Below are 17,093 nucleotides of genomic sequence, written 5' to 3'. Positions count from 1 at the left end.
AGAACAGGGGAAGTCAAGGAGGGAAGGCCAAAAGAAATAATCATATTTGCCTGCTACTGTTTAAACTTTTTAAATGGCAATTTCTTAAGAAAGGGAGGAAATGCCCACCCTGTGAGTGAGAGGGAAGGAAAGGCAGGAGAGCCAGGGGTGGGCAAGCAGCACAGGGCCCAGCACATGCACAGCCCTGGAGGCCTTAATTACACCCTCTTGGCCTTGGCCTTGGCCTTGGTCTGCACAGGTTCCACCAAGTTCTCTGGAAAATGCTTTATAGGGGCTTCCTGAGGACAGTTATTACCCAGTGTCACCCCTAAGCCCAAAGCGATTCCACAAATATTTGAGCTTCTACCACTGATGGAGCACTGTCCTCATACACAGAGGAGAGGAGGGAGATGAAACAGAGTTCAGTTTCAAAGGTCTGACGAAGTATACACACACGCCAAGATAGAATGAGTAATTTGGGACATAAGCTTCACAAGGGAGATGTAAGAGCTACAGGAACGCGTGCCTCCTGCTGGGAAACGAGGGAAGCTTCCTGGGAAAGAGGGCAACTCTGCTGCACCCGAAAGTCAGAATGGGGTTTTAGCAGGTTCTCCACAGAGGAATCCTCATTCCAGAGAGGGCACAGCACTAACAATGAGTGACCCAAAGGCAAAGGGTGTGTCTCGGCAGGAGCAGCCCACTCGGGCCAACACAGGACAGTATTATAAGGAACAGTGAAAGAAAACGTGGAGGATTCCAATGTCAGGGTGACCTTCTGGACTAGCGGGGATGCGCTGAGCACAGGGAAGTGATGTGATTAGAGCCGTGCTTCTGTGAGATTAATGTGGCCACTATGCAGGAGTCAAATTTGCAGGGAGAGAGACTTCCGGCCAGAGGTCCAGACTCTGATGGTCAGGGTTAGAGTGGATACTGCAGTCACACAAGGAAACTACAAGATGCAAACAAAAATAAATAAGGATGCAATCTGACTAGTAATTTCCAGGATAATTCAACTCTAGTCTTATTAACACAAGCACAAATATCTATATGAAAAGTGGGGAAAAGGTCAGCTCTAGCTACTGACTTCTTACTTTGGTGCTCAATGGATGCCACTCCACATTCCACCAAAGAAGAGCATCCTGTCCTGAAAAAAGCCTCGAAAGGCACAACAGTGGTCCCAAAACACGAAAAAGGAAAATCCGGAACTCCCGTTTGCCATGCAAGCCTCGGAATCAATTCAGAGCAGTATGTACTTCCAACCCTTGATGGAGGGTTGTGACCACACTTAATGACAAAATTATAAACTCCAGAGAATTTCTTTCCCCTGAAATAGTTTCCCATCTCCAGGGAACTATTCATGTCTAAAGTTCCCGATCAGACCTAGGCCTGGCCCGGAGGCCCCAAGTCATCTTAGATTTCTTGCCTTAGGTGACAGGAGACAGAGCAGCTGAGGTGAACGTTTCCTACCACCAAGGGTAGCCACTAAAGAATGTCAGCTGGAGATTTCAACAAGCAAATCTTACTTAACAATCAGGAAAGGGGAAGTACAAAGGGGAGGGGGAAAGAATGGAAAACAAACTGCATAAAATAAATGATGGTTTTAATGCTTTGGGCTAGGGGATTAATAACACTGGAAAGAGAGGTGGAAAGCACAGAAGGGTGGGAACCACGTTCTACATCCAGGGAAGGATGTTTCAAGGAACGCATTACGCAGACACGCAGCAGGCCAAGGGACCATCATGCATGCCCCCTGGACGAGGCAGACACGCACCCTCCTTCCCGCCAGAAAAAGGCCCAAGTGACATGTCCAGCAGAGGCCTCGGCGTATTCATAGCAGCCACCTCTATTCTGGGGGTGGCCAGCTTGTTCCTAGCACCCAGGAAGGGTGAGATAAGAAGACAATTTTCTCCTAGAGAGTATTAGTAAGAATTAAGCCAAGTGGAAAAAAAGCGCTTCCTCTCAACTACTTGACGGCCCTTTAGAAAGCTCTGGAGAGGAGAGGTACGATGGTGGTGAAAAATGAGCAGGACCACACTTGTGAATTTTCCAAGGAAATTTACTTCTTCTACTCCAAGAAACCAAACTTTAACATATTAAGCATTTTAAAGGGAGAATTTCCTCAAAATAGATTAGACTGAACCGTAAGCAATCAGCATTTTTGTAGGTCAAAAACAGTCGAATGTTAACAATTTCATGTGATTGAATCGTACTACATGCCTTCCAACTTTTTCTACAGCAAAGACAGGCAAATTTTTTCTTAACAGACCAGACTGTAGGTATTTTAGGCTCTGAGGGCCAAGAGGCAAAACAGATTACGTAGGTAACCATTCAAAAACATGAAAACCATTGTTAGGCCCTACAAAAACAGGCATGGGCTAGATCTGGCCCATGGGCCACCCTTTGCCAATCTCTGTCTTACAGTATGACAAGGGTAAACTTTTTCTGATAATGTTCACTATAAAAATGGCTGACTTTGGAGTAATACAGTGATGCCCTTGGAGGATACGAAAGTCTATTAGTAAAAGCCACTGCTCCCATCCCAGCCAGCTCTAACGCTGGTGGTTGGTCTGAGCCCCCAGTCTGCTGTCAGCGCTCCCTTCCGCTGCTGCTTCCACCGATCTGGCTTATTTTAGAAGCAGCTGTCTGTGGGAGGGTTTGAGGATGGGTCTAACTTTTCTACGAAGAAAAAAGAAAAAGAAATGTACAAGGAAATGGGGCTTAACGGTAACTGTGAAAAACCATTAACTCCAGAAAGGATAGGGGAGCAAAGGCACTCTGAGGAATTACCCCAAACACACCCCTGATTTCAATTCAAAATTCCAGAGGTCCAAAGGGCAGCAACAAAAACAGGTGAATACCTAAACAGCTGGCCCAAGGCTGAAAGACTAAAGAGAGCAAAAAATAAGTTTGAGACAGACTATGCTTTATAGAAATAAGAGAGATCATTACATGGGCAATAATCATTCTTCTCCTAAGTTATCAGGGTAGAGCCAAATAGGAAAAGGCTGCATTTGTAGCCACTCCCAAAAGACTACTGTTGGGAAAACTTAACTGTTGTGAGACACAGAAAGTCATCACTGAGGGAATCAACAGCTTCCTCCTATGCAGAATGTTAAGAAATTAGAGTTGGGGGCTCCCCTGGTGGCGCAGTGGTTGAGAGTCCGCCTGCCGATGCAGGGGACACGGGTTCGTGCCCCGGTCCGGGAAGATCCCACGTGCCGCGGAGCGGCTGGGCCCGTGAGCCACGGCCGCTGAGCCTGCGCGTCCGGAGCCTGTGCTCCGCAACGGGAGAGGCCACAACAGTGAGAGGCCCATGTACCACAAAAAAAAAAAAAAAAAGAAATTAGAGTCGGGGACTCTCTCGCCAACATGTATTCAACAATGACACACCCTGAGGATCTCTTCCGGGTCCATGAATTTTTTTTATTGCAAAAGAAGTTTTTAAATCACTGGGAAATGTTTCTAATTTATGGCATTGCTATTGTTTCAAATGTTACGTATTGTGATGAAAAAGGAAAACTTAAACAAACAAACAAACAAAAACCTGTATGTGAGTGGATGTGCTGAAACAGAAAAGGCAGATTGCTGATATACACTTCTGGTCTGTCTTATAGGGCCACTGAATTATAAAAATCCTAATTTAGATAACATTTCTCATCATTCAATATTAAAAACTTACCCTAGAGTGGATCCATTCTCCTGCATTTCTAAACACTGTCATGTATATCTTATAAACCTTCACCAGTTCAGTAGCCTGCAATATTCTACACTGAAAATTAAAGGAAAAAAAAAAAGAGAGACAAATCCCATACATACATGAGCTGCCTGGATAACAGTGAGCCTCTGGGTACCGTCTGCCCATAGCGACCAGTCAGCACATTATCAGGGGCCCCGGCAGTTTCCAAGTACTCAGGAAAGACTGAGATGTTTAAGCTGTGGTACGGGGAGGGGGAGACAAAAAGAAAGTAGAAATAAAAAAACAGATTTAGAATAATGATTGCATATTTTCATTCAAATGCTACTGATGACCACAAATTTCCAGATAACCAGGTTTATGAATTATTCATAGTCACATCCGAGATGAAGTCTCCCTGTCACTGTTGGCAGGCCCAGAGCACGTTGATGATTATTAGCATGTGGGCCCTATACTAAGTGTGACAGAAGTGCACGTCGCTGCAAGTCTATCCATCAGGGCTGGCCCTCACTGGCCCTCTTTATTTATTTATTTATTTGGCCACGCCACGTGGCATGTGGGATCTTAGTTCCCTGACCAGGGATCAAACTGCACTTCCTGCATTAGAAGGGCAGAGTCTTAACCACTGGACCGCCACTGGCCCTCTTTAGAGGACCAGACAACCCCACCCACGCTGACGCTTTTTCATCTCACTCTTCCTTAACGTCAAGGAATAGCACTAGCCTGGTTCTTTGTTGTGACATCTAAACTGATATTCTGCACAAAAAAAAAAACAAAACTCTAAAAGCTTGAAAGGAAAAACTAAATTTTCTACATTGGGTACCAAAGACATCAAATTAATTTTTTTTAACTTTTCATGGAAGCAGAACATAAATATAGAAAAGGATGCATACCACACACAGCTCAATGAATTTTCCTATACTGAACACACGAGATCAAAACCCAGAGCATTATCAGTACCCCAGAAACCCCCTTCGTGCCCCCTCCTAAAGGCACTACTATGCATAGATCAAATTGATTTATTGTCCTTATCCAGTCTTCACTTAAAAAACATACGTTGAACGCCTCCTATATGTGAAGACATAAGGCACTGTCTCTGTCTTTAAGGAAAGCAAAGTCTAGTGGGACCAAGAAACACACACAGCTGACCCCAAAGGGCAGTGGGATGAGCACAATGACTGAGATTCATGGCAAGCAGCCCAGAAATGGAGAAGTCGGGGAAGGCTTCCAAGTACCAGGGGTGCCTGGCATGCCCTCAGGCTGGGCAGGACTTAGCCAAGCGGGGACTGGGAAACAAGACAACAGAAAATACAGGAGTAAGAAAACTGCCTGGTGTATCGTGTTGCTGGACTCTCTAGAGCGAGGCCAGGAAAGAAGCTGGAGCCCAACTGTAACCTTGTACACATATTCGAGAACTTTAGTTGCAGACAGCCACTGATGGATCAGAGCTGGGTTTCAGATGCATGACTCTCTCTCTGGATGGATTCAGAGAGGGCAGAGTAGTGGCAGGGAGACCAGTTAGGTTGGAGAGGAAGGGTGAAGATTAGGGCAGTGGAGGTAGGTGGGGAAGGGAAAAGGAGAGAAGAATTAGTACTTGGGAAACATCCAGACACTAAAAGCAGAGCAACATGGTACCTGACTACATATGGGTGGACGGCAGTGACAAATGGGGTAGAGAATACTAGTGAATTAACAAGTTTAATACGGAAGACAACGGGTTTAGTTTGGTGCATTAGAAACTGAGATGTAGAAGATTCGAGTGAGGACAACCAGATATTCTTGAGAGTGAGGCTTGGGGAAGAAACCTGAGCAAAACGTAAAGGCACAGAAGTGGTCACTACATAGAAAGTAGCAGAAATTAGATTAGTGGGTGGTATCACTGAAGGAACATGGGTAGAGGGAGAAGACTGGAGGATTAGGGCCAAAAGCAGAACCGTAGAGACAATGACAGAACTGGCAGAGGAAAAAGATCTTCTGACAAGGACCAAGGAAGAAAGGCAGGGAGGTACCATGGAATACAATGAGATGAATAAAGATAAGAAATGAAAACTATACCTTTGCCTTTGACACTTAAGCAGTCACTGGCCACCTTGACTGAAGGTGGTTTCACTGAAGTGGTAGAGGCAGTGATAACAGAGCAAGTGAAAGAAGAGAAAGGAGAACGAACAGTTGTTGAAAGGCACTGGTGCTAATTAATGGAAGTCCGTATTGACAGCAGTAGAGACAGAAAGGTTGAGAGTTCAAGAGGGAGGAGGTAAGAATGGAATAAAATCCCAAAGGAGGTGGGGGAAAGGGGTCAGGAGTACAAACGAAGGGCCTGACCTTGAAGAGGAAGGGGGAATTCACAACCCTCTTATATTAGAATTACATAGAGGAGTGAAAACAAATATGGTTATAGTAAGTTTGTAGGTAACAGCACTAGGATATTAGAGGTAATAGACTAAAAGACATCAGTATTGTAGATACATAGCTGCCATGGTTCTTTGCTAGGAATAAGGTGACACATAAATGGTTTGATGACACAGGTCTTGAAAATCTTGGTTTCTGGCATGCTACCCTGTTATAAGTAGTCTGACCCTGTTTTAAGGTAGATAAACATATACGCCAGTACATAGCAAGGTGGGAAGGGGCATTTGCGAGATAGGCACACCCACAGTAGAACTTATTAGTAGTACCAAAAAAATAGCATACAAGCAAAAGATTCAGAAGAACACTCTTCTTATAATGATCTTTGTTCCCCGGTGCCAACCTTTCCAAAGGTTTACATATAGTTTCATTTAAATGAAACCACTACCCACTATCGTACAAGGCCTCTTAAGATGCTTCAATTCAAAGATTCTTTCTAGCATTACTAACCTAATGAGAACGAAGAGTCAGACATCTTAAAGAAAAGGCAAAAAGAAGAGGAGGGTGGAGCTGGCAGCGGCACCTGCCTGCGATTTCCTAGCGAAACGTCCCTTAAGACAGCAGCGCAGTCATCATCCTCCATCTCCTGCCCAACTCTTTCGCCTCAGGTTTTGGTGAATCCGGAAGTGGGTGGAGTGACCTAGCTCTTGGAAAGCACTCCAACGATGCCAAAAGTAGCAAGGCTCATTAGAAAATCTAACGCGATGGAAAACACCTTGAAAAGCAGATTTTCTGTTCTCTAGGCAGCCTTTGTGATCTCACAAACTCTGAGGCTGCTCCAGGGTTGTTTGTCTATTCTGGTCACATGAACATGTCTCCAGGCCATCTTTGGAAGATGACAGAATTTTAGAATTCTAGATAAACACATCATTATCATCCTTGAAGTCAGCCAGGATTGAGATGGTTCCAGAGCCATCAGATGGCTACTGACTGAGCCATTCGTCTTTGTGTCCCTGGGGCACAGGAGACAGAGCAAGCAGTCCATAAATATGGAATCAATCGATAAACCAATACATAAGCGAAGAGTTCTCACAACGAGGAGGTAAAGAGGCCAATTAAAGGGTGAGAACAGAATTAGTCTTTCTATTCCTTCCTTTCCCACCCTAACTGACTCAGAGCCAAGCCGCAAATCGCATTCAACTGCATTTACTTTCCTCTTCACAGAAGAACGTCTCTGTGAACTCATAAATAAATATTGTGTGTTAAGAGAAATCAGAAATCATGAAATTATGAAAAACAGGATGCCTCTTAAGTGGGAAAATAAGTAGGTGCGAACATTTTGAGCGTACAAAGAAACAGAAATGGCCCACTTTACATCTATCTGCCTTCTTTGTTATCCTTTGGTGTGAAGGACAGACCCATTATTACTTTAACAGCAGGGTGCCTCTCCTCCCAGCCGCGCATTCACAGAGCAACCCGCTCAGCTTCAACCCACTGGGCAACAGATCCTAATGAGATAATCAAGTCTCGCTTCCTTAAAAATTCTGATCCTAAGACATATTTATATTATGCATCATCTCATTTCTTTTGTATCGCATAAGCTCTAAGGTATCACTGATCACACCGAACACATTTTACACATGACAAGAAGCGCACTGTAGCATTGTTTGGAAACAACTTTAAGGATAAAGTTCCCAAAAGTGAGGAATAGTGGGGTTGTTGTTTTGTTTATTAGTATGTACTATGTGACATTTTTCTGACCTGTTAAAAAATAACTCGGTCCTGAAACATCCAATCTGTTTCTGCCCATCTGAACAGCAATATATGGAGAAGGAAACAGATCTTTGAGACTGCCATCCTTTTTTCCTATTCTTGATTAAGAATCTAGGAGACCAAGATGAACAATACACCATTCACTTGAATGCAAGCCACCAAAGGGAGGAAAGGAATATTTATGCCAGCACACAAAGTGTTTAGTGTGCAACTTTTTAATTACTACATTTATGGTATTACCATAATATATTCACTAACACAAATGCTCTACAGGGACATTAATCCTCAACAAATACATCAATGCTTCCCTCCTCTCCTCCAAATTCTTATTATGCTGACATGGGGCAAAAATGCCAAGAATTCTCTCCGAAATAAACATTTCATGTCAACAATCACTTGTTCTACTATCTCCCTTTCTGTTTTATAACATAACAACTCTACTCAAGTATTTGCTATTAACCTAAAAGACAAATTTGTAAGCACAATATTTTTTAAAGGGCTTTGTTTATTGTAACACCTTTTTTGATATGAAAGCTGGTTCAACCTACTAAAAAAGTTGATATGTTCTAAATAACATATTCTGTAACTCATCAAATTATAAGTCTCTGTATCACTCTGCACTTATAGTACTACATAATTTCTGCTTTTTAGAAACCTCAAGGGGTAAGGCATTGAGGAGGATGAAGAGTTTCATAATGGCTGAAGGATGACCCATCTAAGTAATAAAATGGGTTTAATTTCAACCATACTGGATTTTTTTTTTTTTTTCCTAAAAGGTAATGTCTTCTCAGAGAATCCAGAATGTGATCAGGCTTTGGTGACACAGGATCATCAATGTGACTATCAATTATCATGCTCTGTTAGAACATGGGAACACCATCTCTGAGGAAAAGAAGCTGGCCCAGTGGATGCCAGGCAGATGTTGAGTTTCTACCACCATGATGAGAGCTAGATGGGGAGCTCCCACCAAAGCAACAGGACACGCTGAGAATCAAAGGGAAGAGATTGATGAAATTCAAACACCAAGGAAAAGGAGAGCCAAAGGTGAAATCTAAGTCACAGAACCAGGTCTAGAGCCAAGTGGAGTCAGGATGTGAGTGGAAGGTGAATGGATGGGATAGGGGGACAGGGCATAGGACTGGCTTTATGTGTGTGCTGCTGGTAACGGGACTGACCTTGCCTAGAGTGGCCAGTGGCAAGACAACCTTTCCAGGCACAGAGGGATGTCTGTTCCTCTACTCAAAGGTTGCTGACTGCTATATTTTGGGAGATATTTTTGCCTACCTTTCATAGTTTGGTTATGTCCTCTCCCTTGCTGTCAAGGGTTGAGTCTCATTGCTTTTAGAGTATCAACCTTTCCCTTCTTCAAGTCAGCTATGATTTTGGAAACCAAATAAAACTAAAAAGCATAAGAGAATTAAAACTTAAAATACCAAGCTCCAGATAAGTTCTGAAGGACACAGTACACAGACTCTGAACCCATACCGGGGCAGTTGAGATGTCTTTTTTGTTTATTCCTTGGTTCTTACAGAATTCAAATCGTATTCCTTAAGTAGGACTCGCACGAAGTCATTTAGTACAGACACAGCCAAACCTAAAAAATGCCCTGGGGTGTTATTTATTTTTTATTTATTTATTTATTTTTATTTTTTTGCAGTATGTGGGCCTCTCACTGCTGTGGCCTCTCCCGTTGCAGAGCACAGGCTCCGGACGTGCAGGCTCAGCGGCCATGGCTCACGGGCCCAGCCGCTCCGCAGCATGTGGGATCTTCCCGGACCGAGACACGAACCCGTGTCTCGTGCATCGGCGGGCGGACTCTCAACCACTGCACCACCAGGGAAGCCCCTGGGGTGTTATTTTTAAGTGACTGCGGTTGTATTTCAAGGACTTCTTTTAGAGAAACCCAATAAGTTGAATATCCAGGAACACAACCGAACCAATTGCTCTGATGTGAAGTACCTGGGGAAATGTGGGAATAAACTCAAAAGCTGGAGAAGGGAGGGCTTTGTCACTGGATAAGTAAGCGGCTGTGGGCAAGTCAACTAGCCTTCTACTCCCATCTGCAATATGGGTTAATGATACCTACCTTGCAAAGGTATGAAGAACAAATGAAAGGCTCAGACGATACCAAAAAATGTAAATTAGACCTTAATTAAGTGGAAACGCACTACATAACTCCCTATGACACACAGATCTTTATTTAGAGCTGAGAAAGTCATCTGCCTAGTGGTTCCTATCCAGCTCTCACCACCTTATATGATAAGATCCTCTTCCCAAATTATTTTTGACAACTTTCCTTTTGGTTAATAAATAAAATGCTTTCAACTTAACTGTTTAAATAGCAAGTACAAGTATTACTGTATTTTCAGGTAAAAAAACTAGAATGTAAAGCTTCCCCCCATTATGATATTGCCACTTTGTTTCTTCCTCAACTTTTTCTTATTCAAATTTCTTTTCCCTTTTTCCCATTTTTCTTTTTTGAATCCTTGCTTTCTCACTGTAAGTTATGCCCCTGCAATAATAGTAACTACCAGCTTTATGTTATTTAGCAGTTTACAAGGCACTTTCATATACAATACCTTATTTCCCTTAAAGTACTTTTACTTTCTTCCCTTTATTTTTACCTTGCTCCACTTTCCAAAACACAAATAGGACTTCCTAAAATCAGCAAAGAAGCAATTTTTCTCCTTCCGACTGCCAACACATTACACAATACTTGGCAGAGTTGTCTAAAGCAAGTTAGACTATATAGAGTATACCTAAATCCTGACGCATCCAATTCTTCTTGCAGATTATTTTTTTCTCCCCTGGTGATGATCTTTTGAAGTTAAAATACAGTGAACATTATGTAAATGTACCACCATGTTAAAATGAGACAGGAAAATCTCTTTAAGAATCATCAAAAATAGTAAATGAAAAATAAAAGGGAAAGATGAGGTAAAAAGATTTACAAAGAGAAAAAGAAAAAGCACAAAGTTGATGTTGTTTTGGCTTCCAGGAAAATCTCCAGAATCTACCTCACCAGACCTATTTTTCTCCAAGCTCTGCATTAAATAATCTGATTATTAAATCTTTGAAAAACCACAAGGGATGAGCCCATCTCATTAAAAAAAGATGATCTTTTGAGTTATGATCATGAGAAGGAGCATCTATTTCTGGCTTTAAGGACAGAAGTACTTCCTGTTTCTTGCTCAGAGGCAGCGACACTTCTAGTAAGCTTTAGCACAGCACAGATGCCTGGCATCCTTTACCTATCATGATGAAAACAGGGACCTTCAAATAGAAATGTTTCCTCTCAGAAGCTCTGCATACTCTCAACCCTCACCAACAAAGAACATGAGGTGTCTGAAACAGGAAAATATTAATTCTACCATATGAAGGTAAACATTATTTAAAAAAAAAAAAAGGATTCTGTAAACTCTAGGGTGGGAATCAGATCAGATTCCCCTATATTCATTCAAACCCTACAGGACACAAAAAGCTTTTAAAGTTTGAATTGGCTCTCCCTTTGCTTTACAATGGTTGAATAAGGCCCATAGTAATTTTACAGTAATTCTTGACATACCTTAATACATTAAACATTATTTAAAAAATCAGTTGTTAAAACTGGAGAACTAATAAAATTTAAGGAAAAAGTTGAAAGAGAGGTCATATTTGGTCCTGATTCTGCTGTGGTGTTTACATGTTCAATAATGTAAGCCTTTGGCACATTATGAAATCTTCTTCATTTTACAAGAGATATTCTGAGATTTTATCCTAGGAATGAGAAAGATATCATGGTCTGACATTCTTCTATAGAATCTACAGAGATGCTTCATGGAAACTCAGTATCCTACAGAATACAGCTGGGACTACCACATAAAACGGTACTTAGAAAAGAATGTTTTTCCAGCTTGGACACAACTCAAGTCAAACTAGTAGGGAATCTAAGAAAGACTGACCCAACTGGGATTATGGCCGTGGAAAACCTGAAGGGATGGAAGTCATTTCTTTGAAATGTTGTAAATTGTGTGTGTTATTCTTGTGACTGGGTTTGAGGTCAGACTTGGAATTTATACCTAAGAAATAACTGACCCTTTTTCCTATTATGTACTCAAATCAAGAAAGGATGACACCTAGCTCAATTTTGACAGTGAGAGTAACAATCTCTGAATGAAACTGAAAAGTATAGTAGATGGAACCCATCCTAGAGTAACCAAATTAACTCTTCTTTAATGGACCAGACAACCATGTATCCAAATGGAAAGACCAAATCTCAAAAGTTCACGATTAAGGATTTTCAGCATCAAGTGGTGGATTATAATCATGTGCTTAACTGCATTCCCTCCACTAAGTGACACCAAATAAGAGGAAGAGATAAACTCACAAGAAGAAAGAGAATGGAAAAAGAGAAAAATAATGGAAAAACTTTTTGGAAAATGGAAAGCAGATGGGAAAATGACGAGTGAATTTTCAAAGCAGGGACAGACAAAACTGAAATGCCTACTAGCAGAACTGACAGGAAGAAGCCAGACAATATGGGGCACAGACCCTTCAGAAAGTACAAAGTCCAGTTCCATCCAAAGTGGGGGACGAATGGAGAAGGAAGCGCAGAGATGGCATTGAAAACCGGAGAACTGCTTGCAAGACATTTTAAGGAGTAAACCTCCAGATCTGTCCTTAGCCATGAAGCTTGTCAACTCTCTCCTTCCGCCTGAGAAGGTCTGGACTCAGGGACACTAGGAAGAGTGACTGGGTGGAGGTACCATTCTGAAACAGAGGACTGAGTCAAAGTGTACACTGAGTGGAGAGACCCACAGCCCCTCCCTTGCTGGGTTTCTAACCAGCCCAAGAGAAGAGATCTACAGTTACCAAAACTAGGGAGAAAGGGGGCTTCTGAAAACAGAAAACCATCCTATGGCAAGTAAGGTCACCAGGTGACATGAGAGAGCCCTGTCAGCTTGTTTATGCACAAAGAGCCTCCACATAAATAAAAATGGACAGCCAATGATCACCAGACATGTGACGAAGAGCCTAACGTGACAGACAGGAACTTTAGGAGAAAGGACAGTCAGTCAACGCTGGGAGCGGGAAGAAAACTTCATACACATTATTAAAAAGACACTTGCATCCATAAAGCAAAACAAGAATAGGATGCTATAAAATAGAAATATTATTAGAACAAGAGCTACTAGAAATTAATATTATGATCACAGAAATTAAAAATCCATAGAAGGGTTAGAAGATAATAGAGATTTAAATGTTCCCCAAGAGTAGAACAAAAAATAGCAGGATAGAGACCAGGGACTTTTTTTTTTTTTAAACAATAAGTAAGTTGGAGGAAAAATACAGAAGTTCCAGCATCTGACAAATAAGAGTTTCAGAAAAGAGAAAACAGTGGGAAGAAAATTATCCTCCACCACCTGCCGCAAAAATCATCACAATGGATGGAAAAAGTTACACACCAAGGCACATTATGCTGAAACCTCAGAACATTAGGGGATTAAAAATAAAAGACTCTAAAAGCTCCCCCGCTACACCCCTCCCAAAAGAAGTCACATATAAAGTAACCAGAATCAGAAACGCATCCAACAATAGCAAAATTGGAAGCGGAAGAAAATGAAGCAGGGACTCCAAAACTCTCAGGGAAACTAATTTCCCACTTTAAATTCTGTACCAATCATATGTGAGGAGAGACTAAGTGATATTTGCACACATGTCAGATCTCCAGAAAATTACATCATACACACTCTTCTTTCTCAAGAAGCAACTGGGCAATGTGCCTCCCCCAAAAGAAAGAGGAAACCAGGAGAGATGCTATTCAGTAAACAGGTCAATCAAGAACTCCTAACATGGTAGTAAAAGAAAATTCCGGGTCAACAGCTGTGCATAAGGCCTCAAGAGCAAACAGTCCAGAAGGGAGCAGGCAAGCAGAAGGCTCCCGGAAAAAACGTCACACACACCACAGACACACACAAAAGAACTGAGAGCCAAGCCGTTGTGTTTGACCTTATTTGAGAATTTGGGGCGGAATAAGTAGCACATAAATAGAATAGGAAGCCAAAAAAAAAAGATTTTTTTAATATGCTGAACAAGAAAGAAAATAAAATCACAGCACACTGCATAACTCAGCTGTGAAAAATATTTATGGTGAAAATAAATCGAGATATAAACTATCTCAGAGAGTGAGAGGCAGGTATTTAAAGGAGGGAGTGTAAAAGAGAGCTAACCCCTTATATTCCTTAATAGAAATTCAATGTTTAATGTCTAGAAAAGAAAAAAAAAATTCAAGAAACATCATTATAAAGATAATTAGCTACATGGAAGTAAATATCAGAAGAAGAGCTCACTGAATTGAAAGTAGTTGCCTCTGAGAAATGGGAAATGACGATGCAAATAAGCAGGCAGCAACTTGTAAGCTACATATATGTATTACTGCAAATAAAAAAACATTTTTAAGAGGGTAGAAATTTATGAATAAAATATATAAACCATCTATAAATCATCTAAGACAAACTGATAATGTGAAGTTTCATTTTATACTATAAATTTTAAAAAAACAGATAAACCTTAATCTGCTCCTCCTAGTTAATCAAATTGTTAAAATTCCATTTAATGCATTTTATCTTAAAGTAGTAAGGAGCACACCGTGAGAGGTCAATTATACCTAAATTGTCAAGTGACACCTCTAGCCTTAGTTAACACGTGATGAAAGGGTCCCTGGATACCAGTGCACAAGAGGGAATCCGCGATCTCTGTTATCATAGAGTGGTCAACTACAGCTTCAAACAGATAAACACGCTGGCCACTCCCCATCTACCAGAGCCCAGATGGTGGTTTCTTATAGTGAAGATTTGTCCTTACAGAGGGAAGAAGGATGGAGACTATTCAGCATCTGAACCCCCTTCCTATATTTGGGAAATTTCTCATCATATGAGTATTGATGAGAGACACACCTTTCAACATAGAGACAAAAATGGCTGGACATTCACCTTGCCAGACTCCCTTGAAGCTAAGGCATGGGACCTAGTCTTGGCCCGACCTGCATCTAAAGCTGGAGACAGGGGCAGGAGGAACTTATTGTGGGTGAGGGCAATGGCAACAACATCTAGTGCCCAGAGGCAGCAAAGGCTGAGGTGACAGAGTTGGTAGCAAGTGTCTGGTCCCAATGGTGTGGTCAGTGTGAAACAGCATGATCCTGTGTTCAGTGACAGGGTCCACCCTGCATAGAACTAATCATAGCATATGACCTTGGCTATGAATCTGGCTGTGTAGTCTCTAATTGCTCCTGACCTTTTCCTAACTTTTAGCAGTTCTAGAAACCACCCAACAGCATCTTCTCCATAAATTACTTCTCTGCGTAAAGCATTCAGCCAGTCTCCGTTGCTTCTGTCTCAGAACCCTGCCTCATACATTGCCCCAGGATACACAGGGGGAGATAGGTGGCCACCTCCTGAAGTTAAGAATGAAACATTTATGTTCCTTATGATACCAAAGCAGAATCAAGGACATTTTTCCACAGGGAAACATGGGGGAAGGTTAGGTTTTAAAGTACAAATAAAACTATACTGCTGGAACGTTATGGGTTAAAAGTTTTAGCGGGCTCATCTATTCTTTGAATTCTTTTCTCCCATTAGAAAACACATTCCAAGTTCAAAACCACTAACTGACTTGACAACAAGCCACGAGAATGTAATCAGTTTGTGAATTGGGAGTTGTCACTACTCACATTTGGCAAAAGACTTGTGCTCACGATTCTCACTGCTGTGAGTGGGCAGAAGAGCAGTGGGTGAGGAAGAACAATTTTCTTTGTCTTTCTACTTAACACAGAGCTTTCTGAGAGCTGAAGCTATTTGAAAACCAGTGGTCAAGAACTGCACATGAATATGAAAATGCAAACCAAGGCATCCAAAGATTTATATTCAGCTGTAGAAACATCAATATTGCTGAAAAGCTACATCCATCAGCTCAGCCTACTGCAGCATATTTAGTTCCAAGACTGAGAAAGCTGAACCCTAGGCAATTTATCTGCATGTGTGTTGGGCTAACCACACAAATTTTGCAGACGAAGCTGGAAGTTAAGATAGATAGATTAGAACAAACTGTTGATGTGACCAAAAGGGCTTCATAAAAGAGTAAAGTGCAATCAGGACATTAATAGAAATGTGGATGGAAAGAAAGAAAGCCTCTCTCTGTGGTGCCCATTGTTTCTGGAAACTGAGGAAGTCTTTCATGACAAAGTACAGCTACAGTTTTTGTTAGTCATACTGAACAAGATTATACGCACTCTGTAAAGAAGGCTAACAAAGTAAATGCAAAGCCTGATGTACGCACATAATTTCCCCTCCTGTGGTGTTATTTCATAAAGACTTGCCAAGAGATCAATCCCTCAGTCACAGAAGTCAGGCTATATAAATCATCTTGGAAAAAAAATTAATTGTATTTCAGTTGGTGATGTAAATGCTACTTCAAATTCTATCAACTGCCAAAGCATCTTTACCATATATTCTTCTCCTGTGCCGTCAGTTCCCATGAAATATCTAATGGCCACTAAAACAAGAGCTTTATTCCACAGTTGTCCAGGTGAATTATATTTTGCTCACACAGTGTTTTGAAAAGCTGAGATAAATTCATCTCAGTTAATCCCAGATCACCACCCCGCCCCCAGCTCCCTGTTTCATTTGGAGATTACAATGGACAGTGATTCCACACAGCAACATGCGTGTGTGTCAAAGTAAATATGCAATCTAATCACCACAGCTCTGTACAGAACAAAGCACAGGTTTGATTTTAGCTCTGTACAGAACAAAGCACAGGTTTTGATTTTGCTACTTAGGTTTCAGAAATGAAAAGGTGGGGGGATCCCAAGAAATCAGTCTCAAAAGCTTTTTCCAAGACTACTTTTGTGAGAAATTTTAAAATAAGGCTCAGTTTCTGATACACAAGTATTAAGGAGGCAAATTCACAGCTAGTTACTGAATTTCAAAATGGTGAAACCCTAAAAGCTATTTCCAAAACAGACTCACTATATCCAAAGCCTGAATTAATATTTAGGTATATAGAAATATTTCTTTGTTTTTCTCCCCTCTCCAATGGCTTAAGAGATCATTCAGAAATTCACACTGAGGGGTTTTGTTTCATTCTGCATAGGTTCTGCTTCCAACCATCATAAGTAGCAGATTTTTTTTAAACTTTTACTATAAGAATCTCTATATGAGTATATAATCTCTCAAACACCTTCTTAATCTAAATTTTTTAAACAAATGACAAGATGTAACTAAAATGGCATTGGTTTCACCAATATCACACAATGTAAACCGAC

The 17,093-nt window shown here is 41.3% G+C and overlaps 1 protein-coding gene across 23 annotated transcripts in view; it reads right to left on the bottom strand.

Moving 5' to 3' along the window:
* APBB2 (amyloid beta precursor protein binding family B member 2) overlaps positions 1–17,093 on the bottom strand; it is a 374,271-nt gene that overhangs the window by 229,799 nt on the left and 127,379 nt on the right. For 22 of the 23 annotated variants that reach the window (XM_029235015.1, XM_029235014.1, XM_029235019.1 and 19 more), the window contains one exon: positions 3,796–3,912. The exons of the other annotated variant lie outside the window; for it this stretch is intronic. Coding sequence is in view for 4 of the 22 variants with exons in the window: in XM_029235034.1 (XP_029090867.1) it covers positions 3,796–3,841 (46 nt within the window). In the remaining 18 variants the exon portion in view is untranslated. The remainder of the gene's footprint in view (positions 1–3,795; positions 3,913–17,093) is intronic. 23 annotated transcript variants of the gene reach the window in all.

Source organism: Monodon monoceros, unplaced genomic scaffold, assembly GCF_005190385.1.
Source record: "Monodon monoceros isolate NGI ecotype Baffin Bay Population unplaced genomic scaffold, NGI_Narwhal_1 Super_Scaffold_20, whole genome shotgun sequence".
Classification (NCBI taxonomy): domain Eukaryota; kingdom Metazoa; phylum Chordata; class Mammalia; order Artiodactyla; family Monodontidae; genus Monodon; species Monodon monoceros.
Note: the sequence above shows the minus strand (reverse complement) of the source record. Positions and strands in the feature narration are given on the sequence as shown.